This window comes from Dunckerocampus dactyliophorus, chromosome 14, assembly GCF_027744805.1.
Source record: "Dunckerocampus dactyliophorus isolate RoL2022-P2 chromosome 14, RoL_Ddac_1.1, whole genome shotgun sequence".
NCBI classification, from domain to species: domain Eukaryota; kingdom Metazoa; phylum Chordata; class Actinopteri; order Syngnathiformes; family Syngnathidae; genus Dunckerocampus; species Dunckerocampus dactyliophorus.
This window is the reverse complement of record NC_072832.1, coordinates 27,734,268-27,756,734: the sequence shown is the minus strand read 5'-3', so window position 1 is coordinate 27,756,734 and position 22,467 is coordinate 27,734,268. Positions and strand designations below refer to the sequence as shown.

The 22,467-nt window shown below is 42.1% G+C and overlaps 1 protein-coding gene across 1 annotated transcript; it reads left to right on the top strand.

Moving 5' to 3' along the window:
• Positions 1-4,690: 4,690 nt before the first annotated feature.
• On the top strand, positions 4,691-18,665 carry LOC129194440 (filensin). The gene is made up of 8 exons (XM_054799708.1): positions 4,691-5,206; positions 8,255-8,315; positions 11,609-11,704; positions 13,627-13,719; positions 13,981-14,094; positions 15,839-16,059; positions 17,204-17,292; positions 17,366-18,665. The coding sequence occupies exons 1-8, from the start codon at positions 4,836-4,838 to the stop codon at positions 18,310-18,312; spliced, it is 1,992 nt and encodes a 663-aa protein (XP_054655683.1). The 5' UTR covers positions 4,691-4,835; the 3' UTR covers positions 18,313-18,665.
• Positions 18,666-22,467: the final 3,802 nt, after the last annotated feature.

Here is a 22,467-nt window from a genome sequence, read left to right as displayed (position 1 = left end):
CAGATCTGGACCAGGGCATCAGTGAGCTCCTGGACAGTCTGAGGAGCAACCTGGCGGCGCCGGATGGACCTAAACATAATGTCCCAGAGGTGTTCTATTGGGTTTAGGTCAGGTGAACGTGGGGGCCAGTCAATGGTATCAATTCCTTCATCCTCCAGGAACTACCTGCATACACTAGCCACATGAGGTCGGGCATTGTCGTGGACCAAGAGGAACCCAGGTCCCACTGGTTCTGACAATGGGTCCAAAGATTTCATCCCGATACCTAATAGCAGTCAGGGTGTCGTTATCTAACCTGTAGAGGTCTGTGCGTCCTTCCAGGGATATGCCTCCCCAGACCATCACTGACCCACCACCAAAGCGGTCATGCTGAATGATGTTGCAGGCAGCATAACGTTCTCCACGGCATCTCCAGACCCTTTCACGTCTGTCGCATCAAGTTTCAAGAGTTTCAAGTTTCAAGAGAGTTTTATTGTCATGTGCATAGTACAACAGCAGTTATACCATGCAATGAAAATCTTATTCTGTTCATTCTCCCAAGAAAAGAAAGAAAACAAATGAAAGGATAAGAACATAAGAAACATAAACACATAAACATATATACCAATAAATTAAGCAACAACAACAGAAGAGACATTAATACAAGTAAATAATACAAATAAATAAATAAATAAAGTGCTATGAGTGTGTGCTTGTGTTGCGTGCGGCGTGTGCGAGTGCTTCGTTGAGGAGCCTGATGGCCTGTGGGTAAAAGCTGTTTGCCAGCCTTGTGGTCCTGGACTTCAAACTCCTGTAGCGTCTGCCTGACGGTAGGAGTGTGAATAATGAGTGTTGTGGATGTGTGCTGTCCTTGATGAGGTTGTGTGTTCTTCGTAGGACTCTAGTTTTATAAATGTCTTGCAGTGAGGGGAGGGCTGCCCCAACAATGTTCTGTGAGGTCTTGATCACCCGCTGGAGTGCCTTCCTATCACGTGTTGTACAGTTACCGTACCAAACAGTGATGGAGGCGGTAAGGACACTTTCCATAGTGCATCTGTAGAAGCAACTCAGGATTGTGGTGGACATGCCAAATTTCCTCAGTCTTCTCAGGAAGTACAGTCTCCTTTGGGACTTCTTCAGAATTTGTTGGGTGTTGTGAGACCAGGTGAGGTCCTCGCTGATGTGTGTGCCAAGGAACTTGAAGGTTTTCACCCTCTCCACCTCAGTCTCACCAATAAACAGGGGTCCATGCGGCTCCTTTTCCCTTGTTCTTGGGTCGATGATCATCTCTTTAGTCTTATCTGTATTGAGAAGGAGATTGTTATCACGACACCAAGCTATGAGGTCCGCCACCTCTCGTCTGTATGATGTTTCAACACCACCAGTGATCAGTCCGATGACTGTAGTGTCATCTGCAAATTTAATGATGCTGGTGTTGTTCTGGGAGGCCACGCAATCGTAGGTGAAGAGCGTGTAGAGGAGTGGACTCAGCACACACCCCTGTGGGGTCCCAGTGCTCACAATTCTTGAGCTGGATGTGCGGTTGTGGACTCTGACTGACTGGGGTCTGCCTGTGAGAAAGTTAAACACCCAGTTACAGAGGGAGGGAGACAGGCCAAGTGTGAGGAGCTTATTTGTGAGTTTGTGGGGGCTGACTGTGTTAAAAGCAGAGCTATAGTCTATAAATAGCATTCTGACGTATGTGTCCTGGCCCTGTAGGTGAGAAAGGGCTGTGTGGATGGCAGTGTTGACTGCATCATCCGTGGACCGGTTCTGGCGATATGCAAACTGTAGAGGGTCCACAGTTGCCGCCGGGATGCTCTTTTTGATGTGGGTCATGACTATTCTTTCAAAGCACTTCATAACAATAGGAGTGAGTGCTATAGGGCGATAGTGCTCAGGTTGAACTTGCTCTCATCAGGGAAGAGCACAGGGCACCAGTGGTGTAGTTGCCAATTCTGGTGGTCTATGGCAAATGCCAATCCAGCTCTATGGTGCTGGGCAGTGAGCACAGGGCCCACTACAGGACGTCGGGCCCTCAGGCCACCCTCATGGAGCCTGTTTCTGATTGTCTGGTCAGAAACATTCACACCAGTGGCCTGCTGGAGGTCATTTTGTAGGGCTCTGGCAGTGCTCATCCTGTTCCTCCTTGCACAAAGGAGCAGACACCGATCCTGCTGAGGGTTGAAGGACCTTCTACGGCCCTGTCCAGCTCTCCTGGAGTAACTACCTGTCTCCTGGAATCTCCTCCATGCGTCCAGGTACCGCAGTGATGCCCTGGTCCAGATCTGGGAGGAGATCCCCCAGGACACCATCCGTAGTCTCATTAGGAGCATGCCCCCACGTTGTCAGGCATGCGTACAAGCACGTGGGGGCCACACTACTGAGAATCATTTTGAGTTGCTACAATGACATTTTAGCTAAATGGACCAGTGTGCTGCATCATTTTTTCACTTTCATTTTTGGGGTGTCTTTGATTTCCCCCCTCTATAGGGTGATCATTTTCATTTCTATCAAATGATGTGGCATCATTTTGTTACTAATACATCACCCACTTATTATCAGGAAAGATATTCAACATCATTTTCCCCCCAGTTTAGATCTGATGTGTTTTCCAAGTGTCCCTCTCATTTTTTTGAGCAGTGTATATTGGGTAATACAAGTGTGAAGGTGACAATAGGGGTGATATTTCATGTCTAGAGGGCTCTAATAATGTTAAAAACTGAATTTAGACGCTTGTAAATAGGTTTTCAATGCATTAACTATGACAGTAGTCATTTATAAATAAGAAATCCTACTTCATGTATCACGGTCGGGTCTGGAACCAATTAATTGCGATAAACGAGGGATCAAGGAAGACGCCTGACCCCCCACTCACATAAACAGAGCTTTAAAGTCCTTACAAATTTGGGAAACTTAGAAAATGATTCCAGACCGCGAATGTACTGAGCTGTTCATGCCCACTTTTCATGCCCGTATCGGCTGATACTTTGGATGGATGGATGGATGGCAAACAGAACACATCAAAGAGCAGACAGGGAAAATCATGTTTCTTTTGAGTCTGGCCCTCATACATCTTTCTACAATGGAAGTTCTCGATCTACGTAACCTTCATTTAAGACTCGAGATTGGAGCTTTTCGTTCAAGTATTTTGCAGGCGACATCATCTGTTCCAGGAATCAACTGCTGCAACGCCCTCTGTGTTGGATTAATTCAATCCCTTCTCCACAGACTTCAACTGATACAAAATGCTGCTGCTCACCTGCTCTCCAAGGCATCCAAATCCATGTCACCACCGTTCTCTTCTCTCTACACTGGCTGCCAGTTCCATTCAGGGTGGATTTTAAGGTGTTTCTGTTTGCTTTCAAGGCCATCAATGGTCTTGCCCGATCCTACCTGTCTGACCTGCTGACTGTTTACCAGCCAGTCAGGGATATAAGAAATGGGGAGATTGCTCATTTGCCGTGTCTGCTCCTCAGATCTGGAACTCTCTTCCACCTGGTCTACGCTCTATAGCTGAACTATCACTTTTTAAATCACAGCATTGTGTAAAGCGCTTTGTAAACTGTTTGTTGGCAAGGCGCTATACAAATAAATATTGATGGATTGATTGCTGGACATAGGTCTGCGAGTTTTGTTGTTTACTGCCATTCAACTGTTGGCTGTTTCATGGCATCAACCATTACCTCCACAAGGAGGTTATGTTTTTGCCAGCGTTTATTTGTTTGTTTGTTTGTGTTCAAAATAATTTGAAAAGTTATTTTCAGGAATTGTCGGAAATGGGATATGGAAGAACTGATTACATTTTGGGGGTGATCCGGATCACCATCTCGATCAAATAATTTTTTAAGGAATCTTTAAAATTGCGAGATAGCATTTTCGCCATTGGTGCATATAACTCCACAAAAAAATGGTCAGAGCACTTGGAAAAAAAAATACAGGACAAGTTTCCAACAGACTGATCGAGATAATGGAATAATTTCTTTGATACTATGATCCAGAATATGATAAAATAGGGGACCTTTGGAATTTCCACCACAGGAAGACAACAAATGAAGCTATAAACACCATTACATATAGCCAAGACACTGTGGAATCTGGATCTGTTGTATCGTCAAAAGCTATGGAGATACTGTAGATCCAGAAGAAAACCACCATTATGGAAAATGTTTGTGAATAACTCTAGAACTGATATTGATATCATGGTATCATTTGCTTATGGTATGTTTTCACAGTCAAGGAATCTGAATACAGTATGTAGATCAAATAAATGTAGAACTAATATTTATGCTGTAAATGACAATATCGAGGGAACTATGGCGCTTAAAAGTGGAAGCTTCTGAAGGGATTCAATGTCATTCTGTTCTTTCTAACAAAAAATAAGTTGTTACTATCAGAGCTAAGTTAGCATGATGTTTTTATCAGCTCACGTTTCTGGGTCTTTACCCTGCGTCGATCCACAAACATGCAGGAAAAATTCCCTGACGGTCTAAACCTGCCTCATCACCCATGGATCTAGAAAGCAGCTGACTGGGAAGCACAATCATTGTGCGTGTCCGCCCAGTGCTTTCGCGCGGAGGCCAACTGTTGTGTTTTTTAGTGGTTGTGCTTTGTCATCACCAGCATGGCTTTTCTAATCTGTGCAACAAAAGACAACAATCGACTCTGGAAGGTCCCAGGCTCACAACAGGTTGCGAGCACAGCCTAGGGGGGAGCTTTTGGGAGCTATTTCGCCGCCGAGCAGCGCTGAGCGACGTTTAGTCTAGCATGAGACAGCCCAGGGTGAGCACCCGAGTTTTCACACAATAAAGGAGCTGAAGGCCGCCAACCAAGCGATACCACCAACGCTTAGCAGCATGTTCAAGACCAGCTACCTGCGCAAGGAGGTGCGCAAGGAAAAGTATGAGCGCTCCGATGTCTTCCACGAGGAACCCGAGGAGGACTCGGCGGGCATCTCCGCCATCCAAGGCTGGGAGAACCTCCAGGAGCTCAACAGCCGCTTCGCCCGCTACATCAACCGCGCTCGAGTGCTGGAACAGCGCAACGCCGTGTTCCGCAAGCAGCTGGAGACGCTGCAGAGAATGGAGGAGGCCAGCGGCCTGGAGGAGACCTTCAGGGAGCAGATTGAAGTCAACAGGCAACGCATCCGAGAGCTGACCTCCGACCACGGCAAGCTGGAAAGGGAGCTGAGGGACGCCTGCCGGATGATGGATGAGTTCACCAGCAAGTAAGCCAACCACCGGTCCTAATGTACCCTTTCACAATAAAGTGAGGTGAAATGTGCTTAGAATTGAGAGGAGGCGATAAAAGACTTGCAGCCGTGAGGGGAAGATGTTTGTTCCTAATTATCTAACAGCAGGCTATTCAGTTTCCATTTCTACAGGCGACAAAATTCCTAAATAACGAGAATGGCAACCATTATTTACATGACCACCATTTTCTTCAAGGACACCTACTTCCTTCTGCATATAGGCGTGTGAAAACAATGCACCATATTGTTATTAAACCACCACAACATTTCACCCCATAAGTCAGATTGACTTTAAATTTCTCACACCAGCTCAAATGCGCTCTACAAAACAAACCCTGTAACTTTAGGGTGTTGACCCGAATCGCCACAAAATTTTGGTACGCATCGCTAAGGGACTGACAAGCACATGTGTGTCATATTTGAGCAAGATTGGTTGAAAAACATGGCCGCCATCAGGCAAAATGATTTGCAGGGGCACAGGTTGGACTGAGAAACTAAATGTCTGTGAGTCATTGGCCACTTCCCTAATGCTTATAAAACTCTGAGGATATCTGTGTTACGTGTATGCTCGCATATCTTCCAAAGCTTTTTGAGCACAGCCCACAGGTGGTGCCACGAATGTCACGTCTAAATTGTGTCATTAAATGAGAAATTACAGAAAATGCCAAAAAGCGGCATGTTTACTGGGCAAGAAGGCATATTTGCTAACATGAGACGCTGCATGCTCACTAAAATGCCTTAGAGCAAGGCAGTCAGAGAAGAAAGGTTTGATTATTATACAGTTGTACCACGGTTTTCAGCATTCATTTGTTCCAAAAGGTCAGACGAAAACCCAAATGTACAAAAATCAGAGCAATTTTTCCATAGGATGCAAATCCAATTAATCCATTCTACACATCCAGAAATATTAACCAAAACATTTTATTGAGAATAATTATTAGTTTTACATGCAGAAAACAATGCCCAATAATTATAAATGAAGAATGGATGGAATTTCTTGTTGATGTGGACTTCCCGTACACCCTAATGACATCACATTCATGTACGAGAACCAAGACAGTGTATGAAAACCCAGGCAAAATTTTGGTGTAACTTTTTGACCAAAGCTGAAGCACCCAAAAACTACTGACCTCTCACGATGATGCAACATGATTATTGTTTAAAATGTGTTTGCCAGTAAAAAACTAAGTATTTGGATAGCAACCGTGAATTTTGACTATTTTTTCTTTCGATACCAAAGACGTATTTGTAAGTTTTTTAAACCCGAACGCTCGCTCCCATAGATGTATTTATAGAAGCAAAAAGGGGTGATGACCAACTCCACACCAATAGACGTCACTGTGACGACAGTTTACAACCATAAAAACAGCCACAACGTGGCAGGGGTGCATTTGATAAGAGCTCAGCATGGAACTTTTACATGTACTTACGCACTCAACGGCAAGGAGGACGCGGAAGAGCGTGGAGGAGTGTAGCGTGCACAAGGTTACGCAGGTTAGGGACACTTAAACGCACGCACACAGTTCAGGTCCAAATGTGAAAATTGTAAATTGTTCATGGTCTTATATTTGCAAATAAATTGTTATTTTTGATGTATTGTTTATGTTGTGTTGCAGTTGTTCACGTGTTTAAGATAAGATAAGATATGCCTTGATTAGACCCACAGGTTCAAGATAAGAGATGTCACAAAAGCAAAACATTTGTGTCAAGTGAAAGTTATGCTTGAAATGTATCTTTTCACAAAAAGCTGTTTTTCTCCTTGTTTTAGTTGGGAGCTGATATTTTCCTTAAAGGTACCTATGTTCTACTGCTGATTACTAAAGAACGCAAAAAGGTAGAAACAAGCATTTTTTTCAGATTTTTTCTTTTGGTAGGGTCCATGTTTATATAAACCTACACCACAATATTGTAGGTGCCTTGGAAAATCAGTCAAAATCATCAAAAATGGCCGATACTGAAGGGGTTGAATTTTGAAAAAGGGCTGGGATTGAAAGAGTTAATAAGACAATCACTGGGTGTAGTACAGATTTTGGGAAAAATATGGCACTTATAATTTAAGAATTACAACCAGACAAATCTACGGTCTCGCCCGTGCCCTTGCAAAGACGTTCTGCTTGATGGCGGCCATGTTTCGCAACCAATGTTGCTCAAATTTTGCACACCCATGCTTGTCAGTCCCCTGAAGGTGTTTGCCAAATGTCGTGGGGCTTTGACAAAACGCCATCAATTCACAGTATTGTTTTTTTTTTCGAGCGCATTGAGCGAGTCGATCATACTTATGGGGTTTAATAACAGCGCCACCATGTTGTGTATTTGTTAGAAAAATAATAGCACGAGCAGCACAGTAGGGGTGTGTTTTGTCATATTTTCACCCTTTTGTGCGCAGCAGTTTAGGAGTAGAATGGTTAGCTTACACAGACGAATAACCTAACAAACATCCACAGCAACTTTGACGCAGGGCTTTCTGAGCACAGCAAAGTGTTGTTGCTGCCATCTTTCATTGTCCATACCTCCACAATGAAAGGTTCCATTTCCTTCCACGAGACAAACGGCGGCATGAGAGCCGCGTACAATACCAGGCGAGTCGAGAAGAATACCAAGCGAATACCGAGTGCTTTAAAGGCTTCATCAAGTTTACTCTTTACCACGTCGCACCATGCTGTGTCCTAAGACACGCGGGTGTGAGAGAAAAGCGTTTCCTGTTTTGCTCCGAGCCACCCGTGCACAATTAGCGTGCTCAAGTTCCACCTGTCCGACCCAACGGTTGTTGTCAGTCGTCGGGAATTCATTTTCTATTACATTCTATTACACGAGGCAATTTGCAGCACAACTGTGCGGCTGGACTGAGTCTGGAAGAGACACTTCATGATTGGAAGATGTCACTTGCCAGGTGTGTGGACATGGACATGACGTACTGTCTGTGCAAGACACTTCCTGACAAATTCAAACCTTTTTTCCTCAATTTAAACGGCGTTGAATAAGTTTCTTTTTCATGTGTGATTAAATCTCATCTTTGTTTTCTAGATACAGAAATGAATGTGATTATCAGGAGCAGCTACGGAGCACGCTAGAACAACTAAACAAGGTAGTGTACTAACGTAAGGGTAAGGAGGTATTTGCAGCATTCATTGGACAAAATACACATCAACACTTAAAATAATTCTTTGAAGGATTTCAAAGAAAAGTGCACTTTTTTTTTATTTAGCCCATCACCCACCATCCTTATGTGAGACATGAACACACGTGTGTCTTTTTTCTGTGTGTTCTAAATATGTAAAAGCGGGCAGGTAATTCATGAGCAGAATGGGACACACATATTCCGCCTATGAAAACACCTCCAAAAACCTGCAACAAGTTTTCCTGGTGTTCTATCCATGCTGTGAGCATGTACTAACAGGTATATTCATGATAACATGGAATACTTAGAGTATTTTGCTCATTTTAAGCATTTGCCGAGAAGTGAAAGTTATGCTTAAAATGTATCTTTTCACAAAAAGCTGGTTTTCACCCTGTTTTAGTTGGGAACTGATATTTTCCTGAAACTTACCTATGTTCTACTGCTGATTATTAAAGAACGCAAAAAGGTAGAAACTAACTTTTTTCTCTGATGAAAGACGAGTGTCTAATGTTTCTTTTGGTAGGTTCCATGTTTATATAACCATACAACACAATATTCTGTGTGCCTTGAAAGATCAGTCAAAATGGTCTAAAATGGCCGCTACCGAAGGGGTTGTCTTTTGCAAAATGGCTGCGATTGAATCAATGAGTTAATAATCACTGTAGCTTGGTTCATATGCAGCTCACATTAGGAGGTTTTGGAGGTTTTTCATAACGCTTTATAGGCGGAATAGGGGCGTCCCATTACTTGCATTCTTAGCTGCCTCTTTTTACCTGTTTTTATATCTTAGGAAGGCACAGAAAAGAGAAAGACGTGTGTTCATGTCTCACATAAGGATTGTGGATGATAGGCAAAATAAACATGAAGTCTATGTAAAAGATGCATACCATTTGCATGGATCGCTTCAACAACTGCAAGCTTTTATTTTCTTTGGGCGTGGATAATGTGTACCAATATTGATACCGAGCGAAGCAGTGACATTTATGTTGAAGAAATATCCTGATGACAAGGTGGGGGGAAGAGAAAATTATTGGGAATAAATTTGTGACCTTTGGCCTTGGGCAAAGGTAATCTTACGACTTTTTTTCTCGTAAATGTACGCCGTTATTCTCGAAATCTCGAAAATTTTCATGGTGGCCCGAAGACTCCATCGTAAAGACGTGCCCTATTCAGCCTTTGAATTACCGGAGATACTTGGATGCTCTTCGGAGGTTTTGGACAGGCACTAAAGATCATTTTTTCACATTCATAGAAATATTGAATGATCCTTCTGGTAAATTGAAATATGAATACATTGACACATCTATCGACTTTCTGGATACGACAGTATTCAAGGGTCCACTGTTTGATGGCAAGTTGGACATAAAAGTGTACTTTAAAAGCAGAGCTACAAACGCATTATTACATAAAAGAAGCCATCCCAAACTTACATTTCCAGGAATAGTTACATCGCGTTTGATTAGATTTTACAGAATCTGTAGAGCAGAAGACTTTTTACGAGCCACAAAGATTTAGTTGACGACACCAAGGCAACGTGGGTACACCAGATCTTTTTTGAAAACTAAACTAAACGAGGCGGAGAACATCCTACCAATTACTACTGATTTTTCATCAACAAATCTCAAGTTCAATGGCAACTGAAAGCTAATCATGGAAGTATGTTGGGTGACACAGGCACGTGGAAAAGACATCATCCTATCGCAGCTTTTCGTAGACCAAGCATTTGAAAGACCTACAGCATTTGTGAAGGCTAGACTGAAGGCCAAGGATGAACAAACAACAACTGTGATTCCATAATATTTTGTTGTTCCCTTATTCATGAGGGGCAGGGCATGAATATGTCATCCTAATAGTGTGAAATGTGTATTTTTTATGTACTGCTGACGACGTGGCTTTCAGTGTGTAGGAGAAACAGAAGGTTCCATGTGGCGCATGTCCAAGTATATTCAATTAGACACAGGTGAGACAACAGGTGATTCTTGTAAGCTGATGAAGCATTCTAGAGAACATGGTGTAGACTCGTTGAGGGTGACACCTTCACAAAATAATAACTTGTGGTTGCATTTAGAAAGAAGGCAGATGAAGTAGATTTGGAGACTGGAGAACCAGGTGGCTTGAATTAGGGTGCAAGGCTTTCCCTGACCTTTTCCTACCTGTTAACCGTGGTGGAGCTGGAAAGACTGCTTGTTGGTTTGGGTTCTGAGATGTTTCTAAAAGGAAATGTGCAACTGACCTCATGGATCGATCAAAGTATGTTTCAGAATTAAGGCAAATCTGGGTGTGTTCAGCCTACTAACGGACTCTCCCATAAAACAAGATGGTCTTCGTTGGGCGTGGAGCGAAGACCAATTTGCAGTTCAGTTTCCTTGGGTCGTGTTAGTTCTTCCAGTTGAACGTCTGGAAAGAACTTTTTTAGTTCTTCAGGTTCAATGGTATCATGAACTTTGGCAATCACTTCAAGACCGCAGAACATAAGTGTGCATGTTTTTGTTCCTTTAGGAGCTCGAGGGTATATTTCTTTGTCTCTACTTGTGTGGTGATGTCCCCCACCCCATGCATGGCTATTCTGCACAACCACCTAGCATCATATAATCATAATGCATGTCATAGGTACTGTACTGGATGTGTATGTCACATAAGTACCAAGCAAGTCAAGTTAGCATCACATTGGTATCGGAGATTTGAAAAACGTGCATTCTTGGCCTCATAATCAGCATACCGATTGTCAGACTCTTTGATGATAACAAGTACAGACAAGCCATACTTATTTTTAACAAATCACAGTATGATTATAATTACGTATATTCTCAAAATAAAAAAAAACGTGTAGTTAAATTATATGTTCAAAAAAATCCAAATATCATTAGAAATAATTATCCAAAATAAAAATCATGTTTCTTTAAAAATCAGATTAAATGATACTTCTCAGGGCACTGAATCAATCACAACTGGACTGTTCAGGTTGTAGATCGTCCTACCTAGTCCTTGAGCATGAACTGAGCTCGAATGGGAGGCGAGATGTCTTCTAAGACAACCTCAACAGTCCAGCTGCAAATGGATTCAATGCACTGAGAATGATCACCTGGTTGAATGACGATCCAGTTATACCTTTTAAATTCAAATCTTTTCACCTTTTGCATTTGTTTTTTACTTTTGAAGTTGATGATTCAACTTGGAATAAATAATGGGAGTCGTTTGGCCGCGTGAATCTGGTTCTGGTGATGCAAGTTTACACTTTTCTTCCCTGACCTCCCCCACAGGAGGCTGACAGCGCCCTTCTGAAAAATTTGGAGTTTCAGATCCAGTCACAGTTCCTGCAGGATGACATCACCTCCACCAGAGATCGACACAAGAAGGTTGGTGGCTCTTATTGCAGTTGAAGAAATTGGAGACTGGCATGCATTGACAGGAGTCATCTCGTGTTGACGTCAAAAGCATATTTATTGCCACTTTACAACCTTCTCCTTGTGTCATTAACTCATTCAATCCCAATTCAACCCCTTTGGTACTGGCGACGATTTTCAAGGCACACAGAATTTTGTGTTCTATGGTTATGTAAGCATGGAACCTGCCAAAAGAAACATGAGATTATCACCCTTCATCAGAAAAAAAAGTTAGTTTCTACATTTTTGCGTTCTGTACTAATCAGCAGTAGAACATAGGTAAGTTTCAGGAAAATATCAGTTCCCGACTAGAAAAGTGAGAAACCCAGCTTTTTGTGAAAAGGTACATTCCAAGCATAACTTTCACTTTGACACCAATATTTTTTACCTTTGTGACAGCTCAGATATCTAAACAACTACACCAACATAAACAACACAAAAAAGGGTTGTTTTACATCAAAATAACTATTTATTTACACTATGAACTAGTTACATTTTTCACTTTCACTTTTTGCAGCTGTTGACCTCAAAACGGTGTGTGCATGCGTTAAAGCTTCCCCAAAATGCGGAACCTTCGGCACACGACACTCCTCCACGCTCTCATACATCCTAATTGCGGTCGAGTGTGCAAACACCTGCTTGAAAAGTCACTTCTTTTAGTCTGCAGTTGCGTCACCACCTCTTTTTGCCCCTCGCACAAAGAAAACGTGAAAGACATATACTGTAAATACATCTTTGGGATTGAATGGGTTAAATAACTAATAAAAAGTAAAAAAAATCTGTATGTAATTTTTTCAATGTAAAATGTAATAAATTGAAATATAATTAATAAATAAAATCATTCTCACATGACGCATGAAAACCAACTCTGCGTCCTCCTGCAGCAGCTGGATTAAGAAGGCCTAACTGGCAAGCTGCCACACTCAGCACTCAGGTTGCATTGGCATGCAGAAACAGCAGCAGTCACAACACAAAACCCGCGGCATAGCACCTTCTTCAGTGTTCTTCATATTAGAGCTGCGGTTTTTCACCTCATTCAACTGCCTTTGTGACACAGTGTGTGTTTAAAGTAGCTGCTGCAATCAATGCATCAGAACATTCAACCGTGAGAAACCAAGCACGGCACCGTGTGAGGAATGCCGTGAGCCACTTCCATCTGTCAGGGCCGCTTGGAGTGTTGATGTCATGCAGCTCACATTTGTTCACAGCGTTTTTCGTGCTCTCTGGCTTGGCCGGGTGGTGCTTTTGAAGGCAGCGGTGGTAATCTTGTGCGCTTTGGAGGCAGCAAATAAAGCACATTGTGTGGGAAGAGAATGGAAGGGCGTCATAAATGAATGTTATTGGCCTCGTGAAACATATACGCTCCTTTATTGCAGTACTCCCTCGCCTCTTTCAGCTTCCAATTTCACGGCTTTTATAGATATATTCATGAATAAATCATGCTGTTTTGTGGGTGAATACAGCCTATCATCAGTCAAACAATGTGCATATTTAAGCTATTTTTACTTGATCTACTTAATAAAGTCACCTCTGAACACCAGAACATATTTACAGCAAAACACAGTCTTATTTTCACTTATTATGTCTACTATCTTGGGTAATAGGGGTGTAAAGATAACTATAGGGGTGTTATTTCATGTGTAGAGGGCTCTAATAATGTTAAAAAGGTTATTTAGAAGGTTGTAAACAGGTTTTTTTATGCTCCAACTACCAAAATATTCCATTTATAAATAAGGAGCCCTACTACACAGTCGGGCGTGAAACCAATTAACTGGCATAAAGAAGCTTATATTAATAACTAGAACTATAACCTCATCAAAAAAACAACATGAATGTTTGCAAAAATGCAGTTGTTTTATCTTAAAGGGCATTTTCTTTGGTGTTCTCTTGAACAGAACCTTGCAGAGATCCAGACCTACGTCAACATTTTGCAGCAAATCAACCAAACGCTTCCGCTTGTTCCCACCGTGTCAGTGGGCATCTCTGAGGTGAGGTGGCTAACAAAATAGCAGTGTGTGTGTGTGTGTGTGTGTGTGTGTGTGTGTGTGTGTGCGCGCCCTCAGGGACTCCATGTCAAGCGTTGATGAGGTTACCGGCCTCTCAGTTGCTGCCGAGTGCATTAATACAGATTGTCTAAATTAAATGTGTGCACTAAACCCTGATCTTTGCCTTGTCAGGACACATTATCATGATGGTTTGTGGGTGTGTTATTTTCCACGTTAATGCTGCTGTGTTGTGTCCCTGTCAAGGAGCAAGAGAAGCTGCTGGCCCAGAGCAGGCTGCCGGGCCTGTTGAGTCAGCTGGAGGAGTACAAGAGCGCCCTCTGTCAGCTGCAGGCGCAAAAACAACGTCTGCAGGCCGAGGTGGGCGTGTCACCATAGCAACCGCTGCTTTTGCCTCTATTACTTGCCTACTAAATTCAAGTCCATTCATTTTAGATGTAAAGTACATTAGTTCCTTCTGTCTGGATGATGGGGAAAGAACGAGGCAGCCATTTATCAGTTTAATTGTCATTCCTATTTATTTTGTCTCATAATAATAATAATAATAATACTAGCATTGTACTTATTTCGCCCATAATAATGATTTTTTGAAGGGTTTTTTTTGTACATAAGACTCGTTTCTAAGGTCTTTTACTGTGTGGATGCACCCCTGTCGTATTTCCCTGTTCTTTATCTGCTTTGTGGCACAGCAAAGCCCTCTGGGTAAGCCCTCCGCCCAGTTGCCAAGGAAGCTGCCGGATCTTACAAAGAATGATAAATTCATTGCACAGCAAATTAACACTCAAATAATAAATAATGATAACAATAATAATATAATAATAATAATAATATAGCTTACAAGATAAGTACCAAATACGAGTTTAAAATAACCAACAACAACTATTTGAACTTTTACCTACAATGCATGACAGGTCATTGGCCAACGGCAGCCATGCCTGGCGGGCCACCAGGCATTTGACTTGGTATTCTCAAAATGTGATCTGCTGATCCTACTCAAGTAAACGTTACTAAAGTATAATTATTCAAATGTGCATAACAATAACAATATGCAACATTTACTACCTAATGCTAAGTGAACACATTAATATTACAAAGATTTTTTTTTAATAAATACATTAGCGACGGTTTTCTCGCATGGTTTACATGTATGACTAAAGTAACATTTACTGTGACAAAAAAATCATTTTTTCCTGTGTATTATTATTATTATTATTATTATTATTATTATTATTATTATTATTCATGACATAACAATCATTAATTATTATTTAATAAAAAATAGAATATTAATTGTGAAAAATGTAATAGTTAAATGTGTTTATTTTCTTGGATTATAAAAAGAAAATATTTATTGGATTTTTGTATACATACATTTTGAAAAACAATGAAAATTACATACTGTATGCTGTGTAATGTATCTAAGTGTGTCTAATGTGGCAAAGGCACAGAAATACCACTAGATGTCCCCAAAAGCCAAAAGATCATAGGTATGCTTTTTCTAAAAATGTATATACATATACTGTATATATATATATATAAATGAAATCATATTGCATAACTTGGATAACGTTTAATATAACAAATATTTTAAACAAGACCAGCTACTAAATTAAATGGATGCTATTGTTAAACGTTTTTTATTATTAAATATTTTCTATTTTATAAATGAATATTATATTTAGTACTTTTTAAAAATTCTTTTTTCTGGATTAAATGATGCGAAATACTAGCTATGAAATGTTCTCCACCCTGCAGCATCTATAATGTGCCAATGACACACATTCACCCCTAGATGTCAGGCAAAGCCCAATTTGTTGTGTGGTAGGAGTCCCACATACAGTATGACGTAACCACATTGTACATTGCACATAGTTGACACCCTAACCAGCTAATACCTTGACAATAATCCTGCCAAATCACTTTTATAAGATCTTCCCAAGTCATGCTGAAATATCCAACCCCACCCAACCCCACAATGAATGACAAACACAATGCTAATGTGCTGTCTTGATGACCCTGTTAAATATCCTCACGGGCATTTTTAACACTTGCGAATAATTCAATCAGAGCGTCTTGATTAAAAAGGCGCCTGTGTCTCTCTCAGGCTGCGATGTTGGAGCAAGCCATCAGGAGCACCCAGGAGAGTTTTGACGACGAGATCCAGCTGTACAACGAGCAAATCGAATCTCTGCGCAAGGAGATCGAGGAAGCCGAGAGGTCGCTGGAGAGGTTCACCAGCGAGTGTCGCCACTTGGCCATGTATCAGACGTCCCTGGAGAACGAGCTGGAGAGGTACAAGAGGATCATCGAGAACGAGGACAACAGGTAGACGCAAACCCGACCGAGGGTCATCACGTCATTACGAAGAAAAGTCCACTTGAATGTCGAGGAAGCCCCTCACACCTGGACGTGGATCACAATCTGTAGCCTTTTTTCATACCACCCTTGAGTATTATTGTGAGGTATTCGCAATCCTGGGACTGGGGTGTGACGTTAAACACGCACTTGAGTGTTGAAAGCAATTGTTGCCAGCTGGTGTGGCTATGCAATGACGCATTGGTAGACCTCACTCCCTGACACCTTAAGAGCTGCACTGGACGATGTTCAGACCGGTCCATTTGCAGGGAGAAAGTCCACCCAGGTTCTTTTGATTCTAACAGCTGTGAAATGAGTGTAAGAGTCTCCAGGCCAGTTTACAATTGAATTCAAACAGGGGTAGATCCCATCTCACAAAATTACTGCTGATCCAGCATTTTTTCACCTGTGTCTTTCATACAGAATTAAGCGAGGCAGGAAATTGCCGGTCTGGCATTACGCATAAAATACTTGTCAGACATTGACACATGATTTCAACACAACAGGGTGAAGTGAGGAGTGAGTCTGGGATGTTAAACTTGTGGATTACCCTTACTCACAGACCACGTCCCACCTCTGTTATAGCTTAGGTCAGCGGTGTCAAACTCGTGCCATGGAGGGCTGAGACACTGCAGATTTTCTCTTCAACCAGTTTCTCCAGCAGGTGATTTAATTGATGAGCTCCTTCCCTCAAATTGAAGGAGGTGTTGATCATTAAAATCACCTGTTTTAGTGACCGGCTGTAAAGAAAACCTGCTCTCCATGGCACGAGTTTGACACCCCTGGCTTAGGTAGTACCTCTGAAGGCGGAACATTTCCAGTGTAACTTTCCTGAACCAGGCTCTAACCATGGTCTGCAGAATGAGAGTTGAGAGTGCTAGCTATTGAGCTTACAACCCAGAGTGGTCAACTCGATGTCCAGAAGCAACTCTTAAGGTGTCAGGGAGTGAAGTTTACTAACGTACTCTTGCACAGTTGCACCAGCTGTTGGTGACATTCACACAGAACAGCATTGTGGAAAAAAGTCAGCTTTTATCAGCAAGATTAAAGTGTCTCAGCAGCAATGTTTGGTTGACGACTGCGACATAAATGTCGGTGTTTTCTTCATTCACAGGTTGAATTCAGCAATAATCGGCAGCCCCATCACCCTGTTTAGCACCAGTTACCATTACACTCACACCCCCTCTGCCTCTCGGGGAAGAGGTAAGTGCTGTATATCAGCAGCGACTGTGCATCTCTATTCCCAGATAACCACAAAGTCGCATTGTGTTCTTAGATATCACTCTTGCTATCCAAGACATCACTAACATCAAGCCTCGCCAGAAGATCATGGCCAAGAAAGTCCAGAAGAAGAAGGAACTAACCCCAAGGGATGTGATTGACAATGGTCAAGAGGATAGAGGAGCCGCTGGGGAGAATCCAGATGAAGACACAAAGGGGACGCCCTCGGTTGAAGGCCAGGAGGAGAGTGTGAGGAGGACCGAGGAGAGGTCTGTGTTCTCTGACCTGTCTCCACAGGACGTCCCGGATGGAGCACAGATCAGCAAGGCATTTGACACGCTGTGTAGCATCGTCAGAGATCGAATGAGGAAGTACAGGAAGCCTGAACCCATCGCGGACTTCTACACAAAGGGGCGATACGTCCTCGTGAGCGGCGAAGGAAGCTACCTGGACCCTTGCTTCTACACCTCCACGCCATCCGCCGGACACATCGTCGTCACTATCAAAGATCAACCTCTAGGACGGAGCGCACTGTCTCCTCAACCTCCTCAGCCCAAACCTCTTAGTCCAACTCTTCCTTTTAATGCTGGGGGTCATAAGGAGGACAACAAGGGAGGAAAAGGGAAGGACAATGGCGGCAAAGGCAAGCTTAAGAAGAATGAAGAGCCTGAACCTCAACCTAAATATCCCGGCCCTGTCCAGCCATCTCCTGGCCCCAAAGATCCAGCCGTAGAGCCAGCTCCTGCTGATCCAAAGAAGAGCAAGGATGACGATGGACCGAGCGGGACCACTCCGAAATCAACACCCCGGGCCCCGAGCACCAGCTCCAGCTCAAGCACCAGCACAAGTTCCAGTAGCTTCACCCCGGATGCAATGAGCTACGAGAAGGTGGTGGTGGAGTCTGTGGAGAAGTTCTCCAATGGCCGCAAGCTTAAAGGTTATGAGGAGACTTCCATGGTGGTGGAAACCACCATTGAGAAATCCAGCAAGAAGAAACATTAGATTCACCATCGAAACCAAACCTCAAGAATTAATCACACATTCCTGGCTTGGCTTCTGCGTCCATGATACCACCGTTCTCCCTGACAGCCACGCTCATGCTTTAGTCCTTTACTGTCTGAAAACTTGGGACACATGATAAAAACCCCCAAAATCCTCTGTGCCATGAGAAAACATGAGAAATGAGAAGACAACTCAAAATTTGTGCCACCCTTGTGTCTTCCAACTTTACAATTTTTTTCACCCCCTTGAGCTCATTTGTTCAATTGGATGGCAATGCCTGCCCCCAGCACCATCTTGCTGTGTATTCATTTGCTTTGATATCTTCAATAAAGACCACTCAAACATAAACGATACCTTGTTGTCTTCGACCCGTTTGGTACTGTTTGGTGTGACCCTTTTACCAGGGCTGGAACCACTCTTTAATTCTTTCAACTGTGAAATATCTGAGCCAAAAAGTAAGTTTAACAATTTATTCTATTTGGAGTGAATACAAGCAATTGCAATGCCAGTGCTGAAGAGAACGGTCAGCCACCCAGCCAGGAGTCTAGTGAGGTCCAAGCGGTCTCTAAAGTGAAACTGGGTTCCTCTTTCTCATAAGCCCTCTGTGGAGGTGGTCCCAATGGTCAGGAAACTTCCTGTTAACTGTTTGCTGGTGTATTGGTCTTTTCTGGTTTCAACCAGTCTAGGCTAGGTGGCTGGGCTTCTCAGCCAGGACACAGGAAGGTGACTCATAATGAAACTGTGTGTGTGTGTGTGTGTTTGTTGCAAGTGTGTGATAATTTTCTGTTATGAACAGGAGCAAATATGTTGCAGTACAAAGTGGAAAATATTCCATTCCTAACAGTATGTAGTTTGGACGTTCCGCATTTTATTGTGTTTATTTGTTAATTTCTTGCCTCCGTCACCAAAGCGCTTGCTTATGTGTGGTTCAGTAGGTTTTATTTTATTTATGGGGAGCATGCTTGTAGAACTTCTCCATTGTTTACAATGTCTTGAGATAACGTCTGTCGTGAAAGAAAACCAATGGAAGCCGACATGAGCCAGCACTTTGGCGTTGGAGGCAGGGAAAAACTTCTGCCGCTTGGTAGAAATGTTAGGGGTATTGGTTTGTCGGGTGACATTTCGGGATGAACTTAAAATGTGCTACAGTAATACCCCGCCACTTTGCGCTTCAAATTTTGCTGCTTCACTCCATCATGGTTTTTCAAAAATGTATAAAAAAATAAACCATGCTGTTTTGTGGTTGAAAACAGCTAATAGCCACAACATAGAGGTACGAAAACCAGAAGTAACAACAAGGACTCTCCCAATGCTAACGAGTGAGTCTATATTATGTCTTAGTTTCTCTTATTATGTCTCCTACACTCCTGATCAAAATCTTAAGACAAGTTGAAAAATTGCTAGAATGATCATTTTGCACATTTGGATCTTAATGAGGTTTTAAGTAAGCTACAATATGCAAAAACAAGAAGGGGGAGTGAGACAAAAAGCATTTTGAAAAAGTCATTTATTGAAAACAACAATTAAACTCAAATAGGCTGTTTATCAGATGATCAAAAGTTTAAGACCACAGGCTATAAAAGTCAAAATCTGCTCCAAATGTTGATGTGGTGTCATCATTCCCACTGTCATGCCCTCCTGATGGTAAAGCTAAGAAGCTTTCTCTTTTTCAACGTGGTGGGATTGTGGAGCTGCAAAAGCAAGGCCTCTCGCAGCGTGCCATGGCTGCTGAGGTTGGGAGCAGGAAATCAGTCATTCTACATTTTTTGAAAGATCCTGAACATTATGGAACAAAAAAGTCAAGTGGTAGACCCAAAAAAAATCACACCTGCGCTGAGCCGAAGGATCCGATTGGCTGTCCATCAAGACACAGGGCGGTCTTCCACCCACATGAAGGCCCTTACTGGTGCCAACTGCAGCGCAATTCCCATCAGACTCCATCTGTGGGAAAAGGCTTTCAAAAAAAAAAAACTAATTCAAAGACCTCGTCTCCTTCAACGCCACAAAAGTGCCCGTTTAGACTTTGGGTGGAAAGGTGGAAAAAAGTTGTATTCTCTGATGAGAAAAAATGTAACCTTGACGGTCCAGATGGCTTCCAACTTTACTGGCATGACAAGGAGATCCCACCTGAGATGTTTTCTACCCGGCACAGTGGAGGGGGGTCCTTCATGATGGCATGCTTTTTCCTTCAATGGAACACTGGGGCTTCAGGTGGTGCAGGGTCGTCAAACGGTGACTGCTTACGTGCAGATGTTGCAGCGGGCATCCCTCATGACCGAGGGCCCTCGTCTGTGTGGTAACAGCTGGGTTCTTCAACAGGACAACGCTGAAGTTCACAATGCTGGCTTGACCAAGGACTTCTTCAGGGAGAATAACATCACTCTTTTGGACCATCCTGCATGTTTCCCTCATTTCAATCCCATAGAGAACATTTGGGGATGGATGGCAAGGGAAGTTTCTAAAAATGGCCATCAGTTCCAGACAGTTGATGCCCTTGGTGAAGCCATCTTCACCACTTGGAGCAATGTTCCCACTCGCCTCCTGGAAACACTCACATCAAGCATGCCCAAAGCCATTTTTGAAGTGATGAACAATGATGAACTATTTCAGTTTAATTGTTGTTTTCAATAAATGACTTTTTCGAAGTGTTTTTTGTCTCACTCCCCCTTCTTGCTTTTGCATATTGTAGCTCTACTGAAAACCTCATTAAGATCCAAATGTGCAAAATGTTAATTCTAGCAATTTTTCAACTGGTCTAAAAATTTTGATCTGGAGTGTATATTGGGTAATAGGGGTGTAAAGGTGGGTGTAAAGGGTTATTTCATGTCTAGAGGGCTCTAATCATGTTAAAACCCGTATTTAGAAGGTTGTAAACAGGTTTTCTATGCTCTAACAACCAAAATATTCCATTTATAAATCCTACTTTGTGGAAACTCTCATCAGGGTCGGATCTGGAACCAATTAACCGCCATCAACAAGGGATTACTGTATTAAAGATGCCTTACTCCCCAGTCCCCCAAATTTAGTCGGCGATAATGCAAAAAGCTAAACAACATTCAGTTTTTCAACCGCCAGATTATGTCAATTTGTGTCCATGTTGCATGAATTAAATTGCATTATAGATCTACAATGACATGGAGCAACTGAATGAGATTTTTCAGAGCGCTCGTGATACCACTCTAAAAATAAACTGCTAATGCAATGACTGTAATGGCTCCTCGCTCTGCTTGTTCTCGCTGAGGGGCAATGTTTGTGTCCACTTATGTGCTTTTGAGAGTCAACAAAAGCCGCAATAGCAGCAGACGCGAAGCAACAAGGACCTCTGTTTTTTTTTTGTTAAATAGCTGAAATAGCTGAGGAACCTCATGGCAGTGAAGTGCAGTCAGGGGAGACATGCAGAGCTTTTCATTGAGAAGAATAGGGTACATGTACTTCATATACTGTATATATAAAAGGCAAGACCACAAAAGTTTTCAGGGAATAAAAAAATAAATATAAATTGGACAAAAAAAAAGTATTTCACAATAAATGTGAATGACTCCTGTTGGGAATGGAATATTTTCCACTCTGTTTTGGGTAGTGATGTGCGGATCGATACTGAAATATTTATGTATTCATGCTCTGAAATCAATTCTCAAATCAAATTATGGACCTTACTTCGGTCATTTGGGGTAATCTTTGTCTGAAACGTTTGTCTGTTGAAACAATGGCCAATCGTAAATGGAGCCAAGTGTGATTGTGAATCTATCAAATTATTAATCATTTATTTTCATGGTTTTATTATTTTGCTTATTTTCTTTTTGTATTGTCTAAAATCATCATCATTTTCACATATTTTATATGATTTTTGTCCTCTGTTTTTCTCCTGTTGTATATCAGCTTGGCTATTTTGTTAACCGCCCCGCTACCTCAATATACTTCAAGGTTTACAATAAATACATAAATTACTTACATTAATTAGGAAATTATGAATGTATTTGAATTAATAATTGATTTTGTTAATACAATAATGAAATGTCTTGTATTCTTTTTGCTATGATATGAAATACACTACTTTTTAAAACTGACCCGACACATTAAGTAATGCAACATATTTGCGCTTGTTTATCACACAGAGATAACACACAAAAAAGCACCCTGCTCTCACACACACAC